The sequence below is a fragment of the Chenopodium album genome, chromosome 2 (genome assembly GCF_948465745.1).
Source record: "Chenopodium album chromosome 2, dcCheAlbu1.1, whole genome shotgun sequence".
In the NCBI taxonomy this organism is placed as follows: domain Eukaryota; kingdom Viridiplantae; phylum Streptophyta; class Magnoliopsida; order Caryophyllales; family Amaranthaceae; genus Chenopodium; species Chenopodium album.
In genome coordinates, this window is record NC_137835.1 from 14834883 (window position 1) to 14857112 (window position 22230).

Below are 22230 nucleotides of genomic sequence, written 5' to 3' on the forward strand. Positions count from 1 at the left end.
AACTCACCTTGTGACTTTGAGGTCATAAGTTCGAACCCCACCAACTACAATTGCTTAGGAATAATGAGATTCCTTTTCCTCCCCCCTCTAGTCCTCTACTTTTAATCTTTGACCTGTAGAGCTAGACTGACTTCACCTGTGAAAGGAGTCGGTTCAATAGGGTATTTCATCTTTACTCTAAAAAATAAAAAATCACTATAGTAAACCATCCTCACACCTTACACTCAACTAGCCATAAGTAACAAATTAACAACAGTAATAAGCAAAATTTATTTAGGAGAAAAAATCATTGTTCTTAAAACTTTTGAAATCTAATTGCGGATGACCTTTGTCATGTTACTACTTTCATCGGCAACTTGTGATTTCTCTATTACAGGCATTACAGCAGCATTCTTCCAAAATTCTGCTAATCTATTCAGCCTAATTAGGCGTACTAATCTTTCAGTTTATGATTTAATACTATTCTTTCAAGTGCTCTTGATCTATCCTAACCTTAAATCTTTCAATTGGCATCAAAAGAAAAAGGCCAAGCAAGAAGGCCATCGACCATATCCTTGCTAATAGCCAAATAAGGCCATTATGTCTATGACATCAAAGGGCTGAATTCTGCTCTTCCATCTTCAACATTATCTCAACCTGGATGAATTTTTCAATACCTATCATAAAAGTCTAGACAGAAGGGTAAATGCCTTCCGAAGATCAACAAGATAAACTTGTCGGCAAGGTTAAAATAGAAAGATTAGCCGAATCAAACCATAAAAAATGTCTAAAGACTAGAGATCATAATTTCCAGCACCATTTTTTTTGTTTATCACCAAGAACTAAGCCTTCCAACAACCTCTCAGCATTGCAGATATACTAGTGTACTGTTAAAAGTTCCACATCCTACTTCCCATACCAGCCATGAAAAAAAAACATATATGAGAACTACTCGAAATATATCGAGACCTGGGGAATATCAACATCGTTGTCTTCTTCATCTTCACAAGCAACCACCACATCAAAATGCTTACGGTTCAAAGGTAGCTCAGCCTTGGCGACCTCCCTGGCAAGATCAACCATCTTCTTGTCCATTCTATCTTTATGCCTCGGGAACATACTATTGTACAGCAAGCAACTGCCATAGGATACACTGTAAGCACTAAGCCCCTTGTTCTGAAGCCAGTCAAGGAGCTGTCTCAATGTCGGATTATCCCTCAGAATCCAACGGTCCCAGACTGTCCAGCTCATGTCCTGGTGCTTGATCACTTTTGGTGGGACCGGTTCAGCCATTGAGAATAGAGGGAGTGCGAGGTTGGCAAAAGTATTGCGGTAGTCCTCCACTTTGTGACCTCCATCCAAGGCTTTGTAGAGCTCCAGACAGACAAGACCTGTAGCCATGGCCGTGGATGTTGCAATAGCAGGGATAATCCTACCAGCAATGAACTTTGCCTTGAGCTTGTCAACCTCAGGAATACCATAGTTTCTTGCCCTCATGTTAGCAAGTCCAGCAATCATATCCATGTGATAATTGGTATCATCATCCTGCCAATGTTTTGTAAGCTTTTCAGTACATACATAACTAAAGTATATTTATACAGGGAATTAATAACCTCAAAAAATGCAGAGTACAAGACTAAAGAGTCTAGAGCTAATAGAAGGTTGATATAAGCCATATAACTTATAAAGCATTGACAAAAATTGGTGTGGAACGATAAACAAATTTTCCATCATTGGCATATTATCTCACCGTAATCTTGAAGCTTCTCAGAACTTCGTACAAACAGATATTCACTACTGGTAATTATTAGAGATGAACACTTGCACTACAATTTTACTCATTAACATGTACCTTAGCCCAAAAAGAAAACAAAGTTTACAGCGAAGAACAGGGGGAAAAAATAGTCAACTAGACTAAGATTAATGTCAGAATAAATTCAATGCCAAACCCAAATTAAGGTGATAAACTTAGGTTCTTTGTTTTCACGTAAGGAAAAAAAAGTAATAATAATAGCAAACTAAAAAAAATAAAATAAAGAGAGAAAGACTAACTACTTGTATTTTAAAAGTGAAAGGAAAATTAAGCCCCACAATTCAATTATGCAATTTAATTCTAACCCTTTATATTAAGAATCAAGAAGCAACTACCTCTGTCTAAAGTAAACCAATAGACCATAGAAGTACAGTCTAAAGTAAAACAATTGATCATAGAAGTAAATTGTATTAATACAAAATCAAACTCCAATGATGAACTTCTGTAACCCAAATCAATTAGTTTTGTAATGAAAAGAAAACATTGAGAACAAACTTCTTAAATCTTATTGCTGTAAATTGATATATAAGGAGTTCTTCATTTGATTTAATAGTAGAGGATAAAAAAGCTCATGAAACAAAGTTGCTGCAAAATCAAGAAACTGACATTAATGAACATCGTGATCATGTAATTATGAAGATCTAAATATCTAATGGGCCAAATTGATTCTCATTTCTTATTAGATCTACTTTGGTGAATTCAAGACAACAATATGGTAATGGATTCAACATCTAGAAACAATTATACAGGTATGAAATAGAAATATTATGCATGTCTATGGCCAGTAGTAATAAATGATGCTTACCTTCTCAAACTGCACTGGGTTCATCCTGAAACTAGAAGAGAGCTGGCCCCTGCAGTTCTCTAACCTAGCGACCAATTGTTCAATCACCTCAGCATCATCTATTGAAGCATTAGAAAGGCTTGTAGCTTTCTCATCCGTAACAATCTTCGCATCCTTCTTTGGCTCAAAATCAGGAACAATCACTTTACTGACAGCATCTGCTAGTTTTTGGGTAGATCTGATCCAGTCAGGTATTGGGATACCAAAAGTCTCTGCACGCAATACAGATGCCGCCACCACAAAGTTGAGGTGGCCTGCATCCTCCACGGAGAACTGCAAAGGACGTGGAAAACGTTTGGGAGCAGACCAGAATGGGGCACCTGTACTGGTTACAGCATCTTCAGGGAATGTAAATGTCAACTGCTTCACGCGGTCCGAGAAGTAGTCTTCAAACCTATAACACATAGCATACATGAATGTTAATTCATTAGAGAGACAACATATCAACAATGTAAAAGAGCACTAATGAGCCAAGCCCTAGTACCTCAAACGTGCCCAGGTAATGCAGTCCTGGAAGTCTTCACATTTCTCTTTGTCAAGGCATTCAATCACACGTTCTAGGGTCTCCCTAGCCTGAGCATCACCAGATTTCCTCATGGCAGATGCATATTCATCAGGGTTATTCAGGAAGGCATTTACTTCAGCAGGTGTCTTCTCAAGCAATCCTTCAAACTCGGAGCGTGCCCAAGTCAAGCAATGGTCAATGTTGTGGGGGAAAGAATGGACAGTACACATAGGTGCCTGTCTCTCAGGTGGGTCACGAGAAGCACCATAGTTTTCTGTCAGATGAGGTATAACCATCTGTGTATTGCACCTGGCACCAAGGGTCCCTGACTCGAGAAGTGGTTTCTGGAAATACACACACCTTTGATCAACATAAAGCCTAGCATTGACATTGTCCAGAGCATTGATAACCACATTCAGATTTTCCCAAAAATTGTCATCGAAGACATTCTCTGTCTCAGGGCTTGCACGATTTTGAAGAGCTTCGATACGAAGATGTGGATTCATAGCAGCAGCTGCTGTTGCAGCAACTGTGGATTTTGACTGCCCAATGTTCCAATCACGGAAAAGAAATTGTCTGCTGAGGTTACTCTTTTCTATAACATCATCATCTGTTATTGTTAGTTTCCCTTGGCTTCCACAAGACACCCCCATTAAAGCCAGATTTTTCAGGAACTCGCAACCCAGAGCACCAGAGCCAACAACAAACACTTTTACATCCTCAAGCTTTTTCTGGAGCTTGGCTCCAAAAACAGAAATTTGGGCATCATATCGACTGTTCAAGGGCTTCAGATCCCTTGGATCCAGTGGTTCAGTGGGAAGAGATTCTACAGAGTCAAAGTAGAAAAACTGCAAACAAGCACAATGCAAACATAAATGCATTAATATCCAAATGAAAGGTATGCTGGAAAATATTGATATGGGTACAACTATTCAGCGATTTCCAAGAAGAGAGAAAACAATACGTTGGAAATGGTCGGAAAATTTGGAGTTTGGTGAGAGAGAGAGATGCATGGCAAGGTGGCAGAAAGGTTAGACCCAACCAGTCAAGCAATTTTGGGAGATTTGATTTAACTTTAACTTTTTTTTTTTTTTTTTTTTTTTTGTTTGGGGGGGGGGGGGGGGGGGGAGAGAGAGATTTTTGAGGAAGAGATGCATGGCCAGGTGGCAGAAAGATTAAAACCAACTATTTTACTTATTTTGTGTGTGATCGGAGGGTAGGACGGGGATGCCTATAATTTAAACATCAACACTAAACACATGCAACTCAACGTGATTTTTCTTGTTTCACAATAGCAAATTTGGAGGGCTACTTGTACAAAAACTTCCAAGATTTAAACATGCATCTGACTGATTCCATTTTAAAATGGAAAGGTCGATTTGATCATTAATGCGATATGTAGGAAATTTAGGTAAAGTAACACTGAAACAGAAAACCATGCCACAAGAAGAGAGGGTGGAGATGAGGGCACAGAAATAAAGAAAGCAAAACGGAAAATTGTAATTAAATTGTTATGCGAGGAACAAAGCATAGAGTACAACGAAAACTTCGTAATTTTTTGGATAAGGTCCCATTTAGTCACAGTAGATACATACATGATCTCATATTTGTTCATGAGCAGCAATTCAGGTGAAATGAAGAAACAAACTTGGAAGAGTGGATGGAACTTCCCAGAGCATGCTTTTATAACTTCTTGCCCAACAATGCCGCCAAACATTGCAGCCATAGGATTCAAAACAGCCTTTGAACCGAAAGCGAACTGCCTAAGCAAGTCTTCATTGATATCATCAAGCTTACCATCAGTTAAACTAACATTAATTTCTTTAACAAAAGATATAAGCTTGTGAGCATCCTCCTCGGATCCAGCAACAGGAAACCGACCAAATGCTGATATGAACTTATCTAATCCTTGAAACGCCAGATGAAGAAGCGGTGGGCGATCAAACTTTGAGAAATCGCTAAGTAGGAAATCGCCGGGATCCTTAAGAGCTTCACGGAGTGGTTTGAAATTCAACACCTTTGGCTGCTTCACCTGCGTCACAATACCGCCTTTCTCATATGGGCTAAAACCTGTGGTATCTTCATCAAGAGTGAATGAGTAGGGCCTAGCATTCTTGATTTTCCTAGGCTTTCCATCATTTAATTCTGTCATCCCATAGACTTCTGAGAACGTAACCAGATCCCCATCCTGAAATTCAAGCCTCTCATCGTCCACACATGAAATCAGAGCAGGATTGTCATTACTGATAGATGCGATAATACCGGTGTGTGGATCATTTCCATCCACATCAACTACAGTAAACTCAGGTCCAAAGTCACAGAAGACACTGCCAAAGAGGCCACATACTTCTGACTTGATGAAAGCAATAGGAGGCTGATGGTTGTGGCAATACTCATCAAATTCAACTGCTTTATCTAGACTGATATTTGTAAACACAACAGCCTGCAATATATACACAGAGGAATAAGATATAATACAAAGGAATTGGATATGATAATTATGCATAACAGGAGCTAAACACTCAATAAAGCATCCATAAAGAAGCTAACAGGACAGCCAGTATTCACAACAAAAGAGCATTTCTGGCATTGCAAACTATTCAAGCACCAGTATTTTGGAGGGAAAGAAGTAAATGCCATCTACAAACTTTGCATAATAAATCAATTATAAGAAACCAGCCCCTCAACATCGATGATGTTGACTTCATCTGCAACTCTCACAAATTCATCTCAATTTACATAAGGCCAATCAGTCAGTAATTCTCTTACAGCTATTAGTAAAATTTCTAATTAAAAAAACTAGATTTCCATACATCATCTGCAACACACACTAATTTCTCAGTCTACATATCTCACTCGGTCAATAATTCTTTTGCAGCTATTAGTAAAATTTCTAGTAGACTAACTAGATTTCCATACATTTTCTGCAATACAACGCTAATTCATATCAGTCTACATACAGTCAGTCAGTATTAGTAATCCTTTTGCATAGATATAGTACTGCTAGGATGATAATTTTGTTTTTGCACAAAATTGTGTGCTGCACTAGTGCACTGATTCAAGCAAGTCTGCACCAGCATTGCTTGGTTTTTTCCTACCCAAAACCAATTTCTATAATAACTTGGCTGTGTTTTCAAAACTAACATATTAAATAGAAAAACTTAAATCACTAGTCAATATTCAATCTGTCACAAAAACATCAAATCAGTTATCTATCTATGCAAAACCCATATTTGAAGGAAGGCAATGTAGCGCTAGTAGAAGCAAGGCTTAACCAGGAAAAGCTAATGGGTATACATCAGAGAAGGGACGGTTCAACAACTACAAGCAACTGACAAAATTTTCAGCATCACCATCAACCTCATCAGTAACATCAACTGCAGCAGAAAACCAAATGTTCAAGTCATCCAACAGAAACAAAAGTACGATTAGCCCCAATGTCAAGCTCATCTACCCTAAGTATAACATTAGAGCCAAAAGGCCAAAACCAAAACTTGCATTTGCTTTAAATAATACATTGAAGAATTATTTATAGATACACATAGCATTGGTAAAAAAATTATGTAAGGTATGTTTGGAAAAACCCATTTGTGTAATGAGAGGCATATTTATGCTTGTAAATCATATCAGAAAAGTAAAATAACTAAGAGCGACAAAAAGGATGAATAATATAAGAGAAATTACAATTTACAAGGCAACCTTATGTGTAGGATTTAAGGGCATTCATGAAGATAGGCAATCCATATATTCAATGAAATAAATTGCTTTAAAGCACTATTTGAATCACATAGCCATATCAATTTGCAGACTGACAGTTAAGGTTGTTTATATTTTCAAGGATTTCAACTTCATGTGGGTGTTGCATTGTAAGTTTAATCCTGATAATTCCCTGTCATCTAGCCATGATGGACAGACAGAAAATCTATCTACAAGATGTTGCTTTTTATTTTATTGAAAGCCAACTTATTGAACTTTGTCATCAGAGTTGTAAGTTTGTAACACCTGTTCAACTGTTATACAATAAAAATAGCAATTACAATAGATAAACAGAAACACTTTGGAAGAAACAGAATTTGGAAAATTTTTAATTGGAGATTAATAGTAGTGATAAATTTGCAACAAATGCCTATACTACCAATGAAACTTCAAATATGGTGCACTTAGCACCCCAAGGAAGGAGAAAAAAAAAACTCTGCTAGAATTGTAAAGAACTTAACAATACCCTTCCCCCACAGTTATTATGATGTACTTTCAGGTCGTGGACAAATAAGTGGCTCTGGCAAATCATGATTCGTTAGGAAATGGCATTCCATCCTATATAGTGTAAAACCCAATTGCTTTACTGTCATAACCATATTTACCTACTGTTCCACAAATAACATTCTCATCTCTCAAGGCTCAATGGCTCATGCCAAAATAAGTTCATGTTTGGCGAGGAAGAAAATCTGCTTGCCAACAAAAACACTTCAATGATACATCAACACACATTTGGAGTCTTTTATCAATACCAAAACTAGGGTAGCTACACCCACCCTCTCAGATGTTACATCAAAATTATCAATTGCCTAACCAATGTTTTCCAACAAGAGATTTATACAGCTACGCCTTTTCTCAAGTAAATCAGAAATGTCAAGAGTTGGAGCGGTCAAAAATTAAATTTCCTGAATGAAAATCCATAATGAGGTTTACCAATATCACACTCCTTAATCTTAAGATTCTTATTAGTCATACTGTACTACAGTACCCTTTGCAGGAGTAATATAATCAAGAACTAACAAAATTAAATAAGCATTGAATTGTACAGAGTGCTTACAAACCATGCTAATCAGCTCAATCAGACCCTCATTAATGATGAAATGGCTTTAAAAGTATTTGCAAGCCAAACAGTAATGTACTGCAAATAGCACACAAACAAGGCGCATGCAAAATCTAAAGTTCTAATCATCTAAAACATGATGAATGGGCAGACCCCTACACTAATAATGCAGCAATTAAGTGTCAGGCTGTATGGATATAAATATGAAGTAGGCGATTTCAATCTGTCAGCTATTTTACCTGAAATTCAGAAAGCTTTTCCTTCGTTATTTCATTGGTTAACGTAGAAACAACCACAGCATTATTCAGTTCTTGCAACTTCTGAACAGAAACAAGGGCACGATTCTTTCCCACATCTTCCTCTGAAAATATAAAATTGCTGGACAGATCCCACAACTCCACAACTCCTTCATCATGCAATGTCACAGACTTAACACCAGCAAGGATAAGATTCTTTGCTGCAAGACCCATGTTCACAGCATTATTACGTAATTATATAGCATATAGTATCACAAATGATGAATGATGCTCAGCTTTTAGACAATGATACATGCAAGAATAATTCATGCACCAACACTAGTATCTTATCTAAAAAAAAAAAAACTGGATAATTAGTACTTCCTCTGTTCCCCAAATAATGCAACACGGGGATGGAACACGGATTTTAAGAAGAGGACAGAGATAGAGAGGAATAAAGATAGAGACTCATGTGATGTGGAGAGAGAAAATTAGACTCATTTACTAATGGACTCAAATTACCTCCACTTATGAACATATGTACCTCTCACTCAACTCCATCAACTATAGACAAAATACAAAACACTACTATTTTTCACTACTTCAAATATTCAATCACTTAAGTGCAAATCTAATAAAACCATGCAGTTTGTGTTTTTAGCTACTCAAAAACACATATTGCAAACACCATATCATTATATCAACATTAGATAAAATGTTAAATCACAATATATCGTCATATCAACATATTGCAAACGCAATTTAGTTGAACTCTAAACACACATACAGACATTTCAAGGCATTGCTAAAATTTGCCTATTCATGCAGATTATTTTACTCAAATTTACTACCAAAGTACCAATCCAAAACTTCTTAAACCACTTGTAGATTTAAATCACATAAAAACCAACCTCCAAATGCTCAATTCAAAATGAGATAAGTCAAAGTTCTGGTCACTTCGAAACACTGGTAAATAAGGCAACTATATTCACAATGATCATTGATCTTTCCTTTGCTATTATTTTAAATTCTACTTATCTTTACATTTATCTTTGAATAGTATAATCATATAAAAGTAAGAAACAGTGAAACACCCTTCCCTTTCCCTTTTCAAACAATACGATTATCCATCTTTAAAATGAATCAAGTAACCTAAAATTATCGCATATTTGCATGTATAACATAATACAAATAACAATATATGGAAAAAAAAAAAAAAAAAAAAAAAAAAAGTCATAAAATGAATTAAATTAAAAAAAAAAATTACAGTAGATAGAGCAGAAGAGAAAGAGAAACAATAAGTATACCAATTTCAGCACCGAGGCCTTGCAAACCAGAAACTAGGATATTAGAGGCGAAAAGACGACGCATCGTCTCACGGCCATAGACGGCGAGCTGACGACTGTGCAAGTCCTCGTCGATGTCATTTGGATTGCTGTTGTTGTTATTAGTTCCTTTTCCATTTCCGTCACCGAAACCCATATTGGAACGCTCAGATTCACCGTTCTCCGATCCTTTGCTGTGACCGTTGGCAGACGCCGTTAAATCAACAGAAGACGAATTAGAAGAAGAAGCAACAGTAGCAGTAGAGATCAAACAAGGCTTCTTGAGAGCAACGTTGAAGGCGGTGACCTCCACAACTTCGTCGTCAGCCTCTCCTGCCACCGCTCTCTTAACTGGAAGCATATAGTGCTTTCAACTTCTCTGCACCATTTTTTTGACATTTGAACAATAATCAGACGTCAGAAAATTTTATCGAAATTATAATCGAACAACAAAAATCGATTGACGATTACGTTAAAAATCAACAAAAATAATTGATTAATTTTTAAAAATTCAATCGAAAAATTATGAATTAAAATGACGATTTAGCTAAACAAATCAAACATAAAATAAAATCAGATGAAAATTCTAAAATAAGATGACGATTTAGTTAAACAACATCAAAACTAACTAGCAAAAAATAAAATCTAATGATAAAATTCAAAGTAAAATGACGATTGAGCTAAAAAACAACAAACAAAAAATTAATTGAGAAATTCTAAAATGAACTGACGATTAAGCTAAATAAACAACAAATAATAAAATCGATTGAGAAATTCTAGCATAAAATGACGATTGAGCTAAAAAAAAAAATCAAAAATCAACAAAAAAAAAATGAAATGAGAAATTCAAGAAAAATGACGATTAAGCTTAAAAAACATGAAAAATCAACGAAAAGCAAAGAATCAAATGAAGAATTCGAAAATCAACAATGACGAAAATCGTAGAAGTGGAAAAATTAATGGAAGAATAGCTTGAAAAAGAAGCAAGTGAGAGAGGAGAGAGAAAGTACCGACTGCGCGATGAGGAGGTGGAAGATGGAGGAGAGAGAATAAGGAGCCAAGAGAGAGAAAGAGGTGGTGGGTTTGGTTTTGTTTGCTTGGGTTAGGGATATATTTTTTGTGTTTAAAATATTTATAGTATAGTAATGGTAATGGAGTGAGGGTTTGAGGTTTGGACTGGACCTGTGGTTTAGGTATTTATGGATGGAGAGGTTGAAATGGGAGACGGTTAGTGCTGTAAATTTATTTGTGGTGTTTTTATTGCAGAACAAGTTTTGTGTGAGAAAAAAAAATTTACTGTATGTTGAGAGGTTGCAGCGTGCGGGAAAAGTTACACTTGGAAATTCGGAAATTAGACAAATGTCGTTGATGGTAGGATTCGAACCGATGCGATAGAGCCAATTCAGTCCCTGGATATTTATCTTATTGGGCTTGGGTACGCTTGTTTTGGTCAATTTATGTTTTCTAACCTTGACTACCTTATGTTTTGATGAAATTCATTTATAGAAAATTAAAGTTAATTAATTATTGTTTATCAGTTTTCAAAAAAAAAAATAATAATTGATGTTTATAAATGTCTTAAGTAACTACATAATTTTATACCATGTATGGAAAATATCGTTTTAAAGAAACCATTTTAAGGTAAAACAGCTATCTCATGTAGCAATTTTACCTATGATATTACTCCGTATAATTCTTCCCGATAATAAACGAAACATGTTTATCAATGAGATAAACTGGGGCTCCCTAGATTAATCACTGTGCAACTAATTTTCTTCTAAAGTTACAAGTTATGCATAGTAACTTGTAATTATATACAAGTAATAGATAGATAGATAGATAGATATAGGTGAATTTTCCTTAATTTATAAGTAGTGACTGTGTAACAAATATAACCAACTATATGGATAATTGCAGCTTTATTTACAAGTAATTTTAAAAGGGGAAGATATTGCGTCAGTCCGAACTGACGAAACAGACTTTTGATATTTTATATTGGCTGAATGATATCCTCTACTGGCTGGATGATATCTTGTACTGACTGGATAATATCCTCTATTGACTATAAAATATTATGACTGGATAATATCATATAGCCAATAGAGGATATCATCCACCCATGATACCATATAGCCAATAGAGGATATCATCCAGCCAATAAAGGATATTATAGACACAATCATAAATGATATCACATAGCCAGTATAGGATATCATCCAGCCATGATATCATATAGCCAAAAGAGGATATCACCCAACCAATAGAGAATATCATTTGGCCAATAAAGAATATCATAGACAATCATAAATGATATCATATAGCCAATAAGGATATCATCCAGCCATAATATCATATAACTAATAGAGGATATCATCAAGCCACTAGATGATATGTATAAATGATTGGAGGATATATATAACTTGTTTGAGGATATGTATAACTTGTTTGATGATATGTATAACAATGGTGGAACCTCCATTATACTAATAAAGGTCATGAGTATAACATAACTTACTCATTTCTCAACCAAAATACATGCATTTGTCATCAAAATGCTTACAATTCAAGATACAGTCATATGGGACAAACAATTTCAACAATTAAACATCACATAAGAAAGCCCCAATTCAATTTTTTGGGCATTTTTCAAAAAATCCGAGAATTAAACTTTCTCTCTCTTCCGCCATGAATGACGTCGCTTCTCTCCTTCGCAATTGATGTCATCATCGTCATCGTTGCCTATAGGAAGAGAAGGAGATCCACCCATCATCGTCATCTTCGTCTTTATCGTCATCGTCATCTCCTCCGCCGCACAAACTATTTGGTCAGGCTTGACTTACCCAATAGTTTGTGTTTTAAAATTGTGTAAAAAAGGAATTTATTCATGGGGCTAGATACATATTTTAAAACTCTCTTTTGATAAATTGGATGAAGAGAAGGTTTTGTGTGAGTCCGTTTCACGTGAGTTCGGTTTATAATGCATACTCTCATCCCTTACCCACTGTCACTGCCAGCCCCTTCCAGCGGCCGACGACCTTCTCCCTCCCATTCCCTGGTGCCGACGACCCTCCCCCACCCATCCCTGAGCCATGGTGAGTGCGAGGCGGAGGACAAAGAGAGCAAGTGTGACACCATAGCAAGTCAGCGAAGCCGAGTTCGCCGAGGATTTTGGTGATGGAGTATAGATGATAGAGAAACTCAGGCACACACAGAGCTTCGAAGGAGGAGTACAGAAATGGCAGCGGAGGAGAGGCGGTCGAGGAAGGTGAAGGTGAGGTTGAAGATGAAGACAATATGAAGACTGATGTTGATAACTGAGTATCAATGGCGGCAGGGAGGACAACTAAAAGTGAGGTGAAAATAACCATGGAAATGATGCCAAGGTGAGGCAGAGACGCCATTGTGTAATATTTGATATATATAACCTATTATTTGACAATTATAATCTAATATCTGATCATTATAATCTAATTTCTGACAATTAAGACCTAAGATTTGACAATTATAATCTAATACCTAATAAGTATAATCTAATATATGACCATTATTATCTAATTTCTGACACTTATAATGTAATATATGATATTTATAATCTAAAATCTGACTATTATTAATTAATTTCTGACAATTAAGAAATTTTTTCCCTAAGAAAATAAAACTAAATGAATAAAAAATACTTGTATATGTTTGTATGACCAGACTCACGTGAGTCCGTTCTACACAATACTTCTACACAATAGTTGGATGAAAGACAATACCTATGTGTCCTTGAAATTTGTATATAAAATATTATCTATGTCTATTCAAAAAAGAAAAAATTACTCTCTTTGTGATCCGCACATTTAAAATATGTAGCAAATATTTAGCTAATTGACTCTATTTTAAACTAATATATTTTGAAAGTTTATTTCACACTATTACTTGACAATTTTTTTTTACACTAACTAAATTAGTGTTAAATTGATGATAATTTACCTCAAGCACAACTAATTTTCTCCTCAAGTTGTAAGTAATACTACACGAAGTAATTTAACTCGTAAGTCGTAACCCTCTAATAGATGTGGATGTGTACTATATCCAACGAATACTTGATACACACTTCATTTTAGACCAAAATTATACTCGTATTTCATTACGGAGTACAATATGCGTAGGAGTCAAGACCGACTACGACATTCAAACGTTATCAATTAATGACACTTCAATGTGTGACACCAACTCCAGAATCCAAAAATTCAGACTAGTTAGTTTACACATCTTGTATGGATAAATATTTACATCTACCCCTACTTTCATACAGTCAAAACTGCAAAACTGATGAATGAAGTCTCCTTTACAAATGCCTTTTAAATAAAAAAAAACTTGAAATGAAATAAAGATAGTAACATTAGTAAGTAATCTGATATCTACAGAACTATACATCAATACATACATCATGTCTATTTAAAGCACCCTTTCTTCTTTTGTTACACTTTGTTCTTTTCTTCATATCATATCTATGCTCTTTACTTCTTTACTTCCCTAAAAACCCTGTTTTATTAATGTCATACTCAAAGCTACCCTTAAAACTAGCTAGCTTCATTTACACTCAATAAGAGTTATTCAATGGCTTTTCATGTGTATCATCATCAAACATTTCTTTTATTTCTTCTTCTTCACGTATTTTTCTTTCAGTATAACTCTTGTTCATGTTATGCTCAATTTTCTGAAGTTAATGATCAGAAGGTTGATTTAACTTTGTATTACGAGACACTTTGCCCGTATTGTTCGTACTTTATTGCCCATGATTTGGTAAAACTCTTCTCTAATGGCCTCATTTCCATAGTCAATCTTAGGTTGGTTCCTTGGGGTAATGCTGCTGTTGAGCCTTCTGGCTATTTCCAATGTCAGGTACGAGTATGTTTTGATGTTTATGTTGTATTACGTATCGAAAATTCATGTTATGACACCTTCCGATCCTTGTGAGGGCCTAGGTAGGGGAACTACTCAACGAGCCTCATTTAGGCATATGCGCGTATAGAATCAATAGATCATAGTAAAAAAAGACATACATTCATTATTATGGATTTGTGCATAATTTTTTTTTTCTTTTTTGCAGCATGGATCAGGAGAGTGTTTGCTGAATGCTGTTGAAGCTTGTACCATTGATGCTTATCCTGATGTTGTAAGACCTCTGTTACTCTTATAAATAATTAATAAACAAAAAATAAATAAAATTAAATAAAAAGGGTTTGTAATTTCAATTCTGTAAATCTATGGCAAGTATTTCAAGAGGTCTCAAAATAGTCTATGTAACTATTAAGTTTAAACGGGGAAGTGCATTCTCACTCGCACACTATTTGCACCGTCCAAGTGTTGAAATCACTGACATAAAAGGCATGTGTTTGTTTTTCCATAGACTGCATGAGCCAAGATATTGGTTGTCATTGTTTCCGTAGAGTTAAGGTCAGAGATCAAGTGGAAGTAAGGTTCCAAGATTGTGCAAAACTAGAACTGCAATGATATAAAGGATGGAGGCAGAATTCATTAAATAAACTGTCAAGAGTAGGAAGAAAAATTTATTAGCAAGATAATGACATGATTAAATTTGCATCTGTGGCAGAACAAGCACTACTTCTTGATCCAATGCATAGAAAGTCTAGCTTATCAGCAAAGAGAAGCGGAGTGGCAAAGTTGCTTCAATAAAGTATCACTTGATTCCAAGCCCATCTTCGACTGCTACAATCAAGGAAATGGTCGAGTGGTTAGTTACTCAGCTCGACAGTTCCTTCCTGTTTGATTGGTATAAATTGTCAAAAATCTAATATTTAGCATGTTGAATGATTCTGCAGCTTGAAGTACAGTATGCATATGAAACTAGTCAGCTAATCCCACCCCACGAGTACGTGCCATGGGTGCTTGTCAACAATCAGCCACTCCGTGAGGTGTAATTCTCTCCCTTTCTTTCTAGCATGCCCTTTCTCGCTAGCTCTCAAGTATGTGTAATCTAATGTGGGTGGTTGCAGGACTACCAAAATTTCATCGCATACATCTGCAAAGCATACAGAGGCACGTCAATTCCTGCAGCTTGTAGTACGGCAGAGTTCATGATCAGCTCGTTTGGTGACAAGGCAATGGATACATCTCAACAGGTGAGCTATGTAGGAGGCCAGCAGAACTTGACCTCATTTATGCCAACTGAAATTCTTCAGCAGAATAGAGAAGTGTTCAACTGATAAGCCAAAATGAAGCACTAAGTTTCAAGGCAAAAGGCATTAAGGCCTGGCCTAGTAGTGAGCTTAGCTTGTGACACATCCCATATGTTAGCTTGCTGATTTGAAGTATCAACTAATGTATGAGTGCAGAAAAGGCGCACGATTGTGAATTCTATTGCAAATTTTTAATCAAAAGTTCTATTAATTGGCTTCATTATAGAATGGCTAAGAACAGAAAATTAACAGAATAGCAGTTTACATCCAATCTTGAATCCTTGATAACAAACCTCCATGTCAACGACATCAAATTGCTAATGATGAAATCGCAGCCTGAAAAGAAACTCTTAATCAATAATCTCCTTTTTAAGGCATATATTAAATACAGCATAAGATCCATACTAGTAAAGCCAGTCCCACTACAAGAACAATATACAGAGAAGCTGGTCCCACTGTCCCACTACAAGAAAAACAAATTTTGAAAATGCAAAATGGTACAATCATACATATAGGTGATATAACACACAGTCACATGAATAGTCATAGGTTTATCATCTTCCATGTCTTGTTGCATATGTCAAAGGCATCTTCCTGCAGTGGATCAAATTCAAACTTCTCCACTGTCTTTTTTTCACGATCTACGATATCTGGAACCAGATCAAGGTGTAACAAATTTGCTAAAATATAAGATACATGATAGCATGCGCCCGCGCGCGCACACACACACACACACAGAGGCAGAAAACTGTGTTGAGTACAGAAAACACCAGGAGAGGAATATGCAGAAAGTATGCAATAAAAATATTCAAGATGTATTTTGTTATTAAAAGGGGAAAAAAGGATACGCCCAGAGATTTTCGATGGACTCGCTAGATCTGGAATAATCTTTGTGACAGATGCATAAAATGAAAGTTTCCTCCTGCAATAGCATATGATTATTATGTTAGGAACAGAGTAAGCTAGTTGCAATCAAGACGTATAAAGCAAATTATTAATTCAACAGCCAAAAAAATTATAGCATGTTAAACAAGAATATGTACAATTAACAAAACCTTCTCGAACTAGCGTTCATACGTTGTAATCCGCATTTTAATTTGCTCTTCCTTGGAAGCAGTATGACTACTACTGTTCCAACTTTTGTTTTAATTAATACCATATGCAAGAAAGCCAAGCGAAGCACTTACCCAGTATTAGAAATTGAGTCTCCAAACTCAAAATAGCTCCACAGAAAACCAGCAAAGTCTATTTCTAAAACCATGAAAACTAACTACTTGATGGGTTTGTAGTTTTGTACCTCTCTATGTACAAAAATATCCAATAAAATAACTTTAAAACAAGCAACTTATCAGAACTATGAAAGACAGCTGATTACTCAAATCCTATAAAATTAAAAGGATAAATGAACTAATATCTCTTTCACAGTTTCACTCATGAAAGACCCAGTAACTTTTAGCCTATATTACCTAGAGCCTCTCTGCTAGCTTCAAACTTTCAATAGTTAGATAGAGAAGAAAATCACACAAAGACTCGAATATGCAGTAAAGAGCATGCATGGACAAAAGTGATCAAATAAAACTATAAAACACAAACTATCTATGATGAAAATTCTAATGACCTATATGTTGATCTTTAGGGTTTCAAAAATCAATTGAAAAAAGGTGTCTTCTCGTGTAATGTTTAAACCTCACTTTCAACAAAATGCATCAGTAGACCATAGTGAATGTAGTGAGCAGTCAGATGTGACTTCAATAACCTTTGCCACAAAGTTTGAAAATGAAATGCAAGCATAGCAAATACACAATGTTCATTTTCAAAGCATGTTGTAATTACTCATATGGAGTTATTTTTTAGAGCAGTTGCAAACTTGTAGTAACACCCCAATTCTCTCTTTCTCAAATAAACAAGATTCCAAAAAGGGAATACATTACAATAAAAATCAAACTAGAACTTTGTTAAGCACACTAGCATACAATTAATAAAACAAATATTCCAAAAATGTCATACTAAGCCATCACATAATTGCATGTTACATGTTTTAATCTTTAATCATGGTACATGGTGGTGAGTTGGTGACACATCAGAAATTCTCTTGCATTTTATTTAATGAATTTATTTGGGAAAGGGAGAATTATTGGGTGTTGCACTTATGTCACAAAACAATAATACTTACTGTTCTTTCTCATGTTCTTCTTCAAGTTTCTTTAGCTTCTGACTCTTCTCCTCTAACAAAAGTCGTTGATGATCTAGCTCATTAATCTTGTCAACAATTACTGTGTTCATACAACAAATAACTCAGTTTGAAGAACAGAGAACCAACATATGACCATCACATATATCTGACAAAACAGAATACTTATCTAAGATCCTCTCGAAGCAGCTTCTCTCTTTTGAGTTCCTCATCAAGCTCTTTCTGCAGGCGCTCTAATTCTTCATTGGAAACCACTTCAGATCGTGCCACTTCTATCTTGTGCTTGCAATCATCGATCTTGTCCTGATAATCTATTTAAAATGTGAACGTGATTAGAGTAAGTAACTTAGTAGCAACTTCATCAAGGTGGCAGTATGCACTAATACATGACACTTCCCGCTGTAATACACACATATATCCATACTTAAAGGAAACTTCTTTCTTTGTACACTTAAGGGGGGGTTTGGTTAGTGTATTTTTTGGAGTGGAAACGGATTCGATTAAACCGATATTGTTACCGAGTGTTTGGTTAGAAGACATGGTAACAATTATCATTACCTAAGGGTAATGGTTATCCTTCATTTGTTACCTCTAAAAAAATTAGGGTAACAAATACCCTTACCCTCCTCCAATCACAAAATTCCTATTTTTCTCCTTTCCATGGTTTAAACCAAACAAATGAAAAGGCAATATTATTTGATTCCTTTCCCCCCTCTTATTTGTTCCCTTTCCACTCCATTTCCATTAACCGAACCAAACACCCCCTAAAAGTAGATAGAGCACCGAAAAATTTCTCAATTAGAGAAATTGAAAGGCACCAACATTAGACAATGAGAAATTCACCTCTAACATGACTTAAAAAAGAAGCATATATTTTTAAAGAGCATGCCTAATAATCAAATAAATGGTTACCAAAAAAAGGCTGGACTGTATAATATCTAAAATCGGGCAAATAATGCTAGTGTGGTACCCTACATCCTTCTTGGATGGAAGATTAATAGGACAAGATTGAATATGTTGTCTTGTCTCCTACATCCTTTTTGGACACCATTCAAGTGATCAGTACAACCATGAACATCCTTTTCATATTGAAACCTGCTATCCCTAATTCTTTACTTGAAATTCCAGAGAAATTACCTCCCTCGAACTTAAGGAAATTTGCAAGTTACAATTCCGAGCTCATTTGTCCAGTTGTATTGCGAGCAGTGATTAGTCAATGTAGTAAAAAATCGATTGTCTTTTTCTAGTCACAATCAAAATAGGGACAGAAATGCAAAATGCTGCTCACAAATGAGAGGGAAATGACGTTGGGCCTTAAAATTTAGAATTCACTCACACCATAATCTATATTGATGTAATTGGTTTTATGTAATACTGCATACAATGCTTTATGTGATAATTACCACTCATTGAATTCCTGTCCATCCTATACATTCCCTAAAGCTGTAATGCTGTTTGGTTAAGATCAAATTACACCGGAGATACCACTCTCTAGAGAGCCATTTGGTTGACAAAAATAAAAAGTTTCATTCTAGGATTTTCTATTGCCTACAAGAATGAGAGAATTCGATTACCTAGTCCTTTCACAGTAAATTCAACTTCTTACAGTCAACCAAATTATTTTTCGTTACGAGAATCAAAATTCCCACAAAGCGTAACCCATTATTCTTATGTGCAACCAAACGACCACTATGTTATTAGTTGGCCTCGCCCACAAGTTTAGCAGTACAAAGTGTAACAATTTACATTGAGTTGGTAGTTTATACACCTTTCCATAAGCACCATACTCAAGCAATCATCTTATATAATTTTCCAACCAAATTACAATATATATAGTAACTTCCCTAACCCTATCAGTTCAAACAACCCCAACTTAAACAACCCACTAATTCAAGCATAATTAGTGCACCCCAAAATCCATCTTTTGTTTTCAAAATCAATTCTTTAAAATAACAAAATGCAACCCCATATACAATTGTACATAAAAATAAAAAACAAAGTTGAGAATTTAACCAAAAAAAAGGGGGGGAAACCTGAAATGGCGATCTGGGTAGTGTTGAAATCAGAATCAGAAGACGATTGAAGAGATTTGGATTGTTGAACGCATTGGGTTAACAAATTGAAGTCTCTCTTATCTCGGAGAACACCAACGAGGTCGTCACAGTAAGAAAATAGCTGATTGATATCGATTTGTGGCGAATTGTCGACCATTTTTCTAGGGTTTTGGGGTTGAAGAAGAAAAATCAACAAGGGAATTGAGCAATTGAGAAGAGAATTATCAGAAAGAAAGAAAATGGGGTTTATAGTTGTGAAAGGAGCAAGAGAGTAGGAATTGATAAGGTTGGTAATTTCAAAATAAAAGTTGGCGCCCTGTCCACTCCGAACAGTCCAAACAACACTCAAGTACTCAACCGTCCAGGATCGGTGGGAGACTGGGAGGTTTTTCTAATACCGGAGTATCTATACTTCTTTACTTTATTTTTTTTTTTTTTTTTTTTTGAACGGGACTTTATTTTATATATATATATATATATATATATACTAATAAAGTACTCCAGTAGATATCTCCTAAGTACACGTGTCATCACCACATAAAAAAAATTCCCGCCAAAAATTTTGTTACTTTGCCTTGTATTTAGAGAGTGATATCCAACAATAATAATTTAAATAGAATTTAAAAATATAGTCATATTGAATAAAATGTTACGTATTAAAATACTATTTACTTATTTAGGATATCATCAAAATGTTTGCCTAAAAAAAAAAAAGGATATCATCAAAATGTTTTTTTTTTCCAGTTATCGGTCAGAATAACATTGAGTACTTTTTTTTTATTAAGAAAAGAGTAGCTTTTATATTACGGGCGTGTTCGCCAAAATATAGTTGTGAAGGTAGTTGTAGATATGGAGGTAACCGTTAGCTGTCAATAAGTTGTTAGCTGTGAAGATAAATAATTTAGATACGAGTGTTCGGTAAAGTAGTGGTTGACTAGCTATTACATATAAAAATCAATATTTTATTTTTAAAACTATAGATTAAATTTTCAACAGCTTCCTGAAAAGCTACCTCTAATTTCTCTTTTTAACTTTTCACAAAAGCTACCTCCACCACTAAAAGCTACCCTAACCACAACTTTACCAAACACTCACATTTTTTGTTAAGTAGTGGTTTGACTTGGTCAAACCACTAAAAGCTACTCAAAAGCTAACGCCGAACACTCCCTACGGATACTAAAATCTTATTTATTCTTCCATCCCACATTAATTGTAAATTGTAATGTAATGTAGACATTGAGATTAATCTAGTATATCACAATGTTTATTGTACTTTTTTTTTTTTTGTACTTCTAATGATTCGTTTCGTGCAGTTTCTAATGAACAAATAGTAAAATATTATTGTAAAACCGTGCATAGCACGGGTTTCGAATTAGTGATTTTTCAAAATAAAACCGCTAAATCGTTAATGATGTTAGCGGTCTTATTTAAAGAATCACTAAATGATATTAGCGGTTTTATTATTTTTTTTTTCGAGGCAAAGTAGGCGAGATTTTATTAAGATAAATCATGTTCCGTCAAAGTTGTGATAATTTGGGGGAACGAACTCATACAAACACGTTCATCATTAACGTTAGTTTCCCATCTAGCTTTTAGCTATTATTTAAAGAATCGTTACCGATGTCAGCAGTCCCATATAAAGAATCACTAATGGTTTTTTTTTTTCCAAAGAACCACCAATGGTTATAGTAAATCATTAATAAAACTGTTAATGTCAAGCTTTTTGGTTATTGCATTTTTTGGTTTTTAGAGCAACTCCAATGGCAAGCTAATTGTGAAATTAGCTTTCCATGCCACCTAGAATTTCAAAGCTAATTTACCTTCTAGCTATTATTCATCCCATAATGATGGTTAAGCTAATTTCCAATAATTTTTTTTTTTGTTCAATTTTTTTTTTAATTCCTACAAGTATTATTTATTTATTAATTTTTTTATACAGACTAGCTAATTTGTTTTATACTACAATTTTTTTTTTTTTTGGGCATAATAGGTAGGGTATCGTAACAATTACTTTGCTAATTTCAAATTAATAATTTCGTTTAATAAAACATTTAACCATTTATATAATAGGTAGGGTATTGTAACAATTACTTTGCTAATTTCAAATTAATAATTTCGTTTAATAAAACATTTAACCATTTACCTACAAAGTAGTACATGAATTCACATATATGGAGTGTATAGTGTAAAAGCTGCAAAAGTAGTCAACTAGTATAGGATAATGACAGAAGTGTTTTACAACAAAGGATTTCAAAGAGATCAAAAGAAAGCTTTTAGAT

The 22230-nt window shown here is 35.0% G+C and overlaps 3 protein-coding genes across 3 annotated transcripts; 1 reads left to right on the top strand and 2 right to left on the bottom strand.

Annotated features, from left to right (window-relative positions):
- Nucleotides 1–725: 725 nt before the first annotated feature.
- Nucleotides 726–10684, bottom strand: LOC145596738 (ubiquitin-activating enzyme E1 1-like). Its single transcript, XM_081652945.1, has 7 exons — nt 10529–10684; nt 9501–9897; nt 8197–8414; nt 4790–5584; nt 3121–3989; nt 2598–3030; nt 726–1524 (listed from the first exon to the last, which is right to left on the bottom strand). The coding sequence occupies exons 2-7, from the start codon at nt 9877–9879 to the stop codon at nt 928–930; spliced, it is 3291 nt and encodes a 1096-aa protein (XP_081509071.1). The 5' UTR covers nt 9880–9897; nt 10529–10684; the 3' UTR covers nt 726–927.
- A 3312-nt stretch (nt 10685–13996) lies between these two features.
- LOC145583501 (gamma-interferon-responsive lysosomal thiol protein-like) lies at nt 13997–15907 on the top strand. Its single transcript, XM_081640715.1, has 5 exons — nt 13997–14408; nt 14617–14682; nt 15121–15261; nt 15350–15442; nt 15524–15907. Exons 1-5 carry the CDS (start codon nt 14124–14126, stop codon nt 15731–15733), a joined length of 795 nt encoding a protein of 264 aa, XP_081496841.1. The 5' UTR covers nt 13997–14123; the 3' UTR covers nt 15734–15907.
- Nucleotides 15908–16051: 144 nt separating this feature from the next.
- Nucleotides 16052–20342, bottom strand: LOC145583517 (kinetochore protein SPC24 homolog). Its single transcript, XM_081640716.1, has 5 exons — nt 19931–20342; nt 18066–18208; nt 17880–17980; nt 16555–16628; nt 16052–16356 (listed from the first exon to the last, which is right to left on the bottom strand). The coding sequence occupies exons 1-5, from the start codon at nt 20106–20108 to the stop codon at nt 16250–16252; spliced, it is 603 nt and encodes a 200-aa protein (XP_081496842.1). The 5' UTR covers nt 20109–20342; the 3' UTR covers nt 16052–16249.
- Between the last annotated feature and the right edge of the window lie 1888 nt (nt 20343–22230).